Source organism: Priapulus caudatus, unplaced genomic scaffold (assembly GCF_000485595.1).
Source record: "Priapulus caudatus unplaced genomic scaffold, Priapulus_caudatus-5.0.1 Scaffold661, whole genome shotgun sequence".
Lineage (NCBI taxonomy): Eukaryota > Metazoa > Priapulida > Priapulimorpha > Priapulimorphida > Priapulidae > Priapulus > Priapulus caudatus.
In genome coordinates, this window is record NW_014577722.1 from 39,377 (window position 1) to 40,950 (window position 1,574).

A 1,574-nucleotide genomic window follows, 5' to 3' on the forward strand; every position below is an offset into this window, starting at 1 on the left:
TGTATATATACATGTGTGTATACATGTGTGTATATATACATGTGTGTATATATAAGATATATGATATATATAGATCATAGGATGTCATCAGGTGCGTTCAAACAGATGCTTTAGTTCTCATCTTTCATCGTCTGTCGTTGCAGACGATGGTGAGCAGCCTCCGCAAGCAGAACAATGACGAGCGCGCCCGCCAGGGGTCGCTAGCGGCCGAGACGGAGCGACTGCGTGGCCTGTACGACCGCGAGGCGAGTGAGAAGGAGAAGCTAGCGGACAAGCTGAACCGGGCGAAGGAGGCGGCGGCCGCGGAGAAACACAGCAGGCTGTAAGTGGGTGGGGGCTTCCTTTCCTTCCCTCCCTCCTCTCTCTCTCTCTCTCTGACCTCCCTTCTTCCTGATGGAAGGACCAGCTGTGCCGGGCGAAGGAGGCGGCGGCCGCGGAGAAACACAGCAGGCTGTGAGTGAGGCGCGAGCTTCCTTTCCTTCCCTCCCTCCTTCTCTCTTTCTCTCTCTGACCCTCTTCTTCCCTCCTCTCTCTTTCTCTGACCTCCCTTCTTCCTGATGGAAGGACAAGCTGTGCCGTGAGAGGGAGGCAGCGGCCGCGGAGAAACACAGCAGGCTGTGAGTGTGTTGGGGCTTCCTTTCCTTCCCTCCCTCCTTTCTCTCTCTCTCTCTCCCCCTCTTCTTCCCTCCTTTCTCTCTCTGACCTCCCTTCCTGATGGAAGGACAAGCTGTGCCGGGAGAGGGAGGCGGCGGTCGCGGAGAAACACAGCAGGCTGTGAGTGAGGCGCGGGCTTCCTTTCCTTCCCTTCCTCCTTCTCTCCCTCGTTCTCCTCCATCCCTTCCCTCCCTTCCTCCCTCCCTTCCTCACATTTTACTTCTCTCCTTCCCTCACCCCCTCCTACCCTCACCCCTCCATTCTTCACTTTTTCTCTCTCGTTCCCCTCCATAATACTTTCTCTCTCTCGCTCTCTCTCGTTCTCTCTCTCTCTCTCTCTCTCTCTCTCTCTCTCGTTCTCTCTTTCTCTCCCTCTTTCTCTCTTTCTCTTCTTTCTTAACCACATCCCTTCATTACCCCCTCTTTCCCTTCCTCCCCTCCTTTTCCCTCGCTCCATTCTTCTTCCCCGTTTCAGTTTTCCTCCTTTTTCCCTTTACTTTCTCCTCCCTCCCTCACCCCCGACTCCCTCTCCATCACTCATACCCAACTAATTGCCGTTCACTTGTCTCTTTCAGCGTCGCCAGTCTCAACAACAAGTCGCAGCTGCCGCCCGATGTGCGGACCGACCTACAGAGGGCGCTGTCGTCGCCGTCGCCGAGCTCTCGTCTGACCGGTGTCGCCCCCTAGGTTGCAGGTTGCGCAGCAGGATGTGATGGCGGCACGACTGCAGGCGGAGGCTGCGCAGAGCAGGGATGCGATGAAGGATCGAGACGTCTCGCAGGCCCAGGTGAGCGACGGTGTTTTACCTGTGTGTTACGTGATTAACGTAGCTCAGGTGTGAAGTAAGCGTAATTCCTGGCGCACACGTGAGTTATTTTACTCACGTGTGCGGCGGATTTTCGTTGAGTAATTTGACTCAT

At 55.4% G+C, this 1,574-nt stretch overlaps 1 protein-coding gene across 1 annotated transcript in view; it reads left to right on the forward strand.

Annotated features, from left to right (window-relative positions):
* LOC106812558 (uncharacterized abhydrolase domain-containing protein DDB_G0269086-like) overlaps nt 1-1,341 on the forward strand; it is a 9,326-nt gene extending 7,985 nt beyond the window's left edge. Inside the window, exons 11-12 of the mRNA XM_014816457.1 lie at nt 144-322; nt 1,230-1,341. Coding sequence (XP_014671943.1) covers nt 144-322; nt 1,230-1,341 — 291 coding nt within the window. The remainder of the gene's footprint in view (nt 1-143; nt 323-1,229) is intronic.
* The last annotated feature ends 233 nt before the right edge of the window (nt 1,342-1,574 follow it).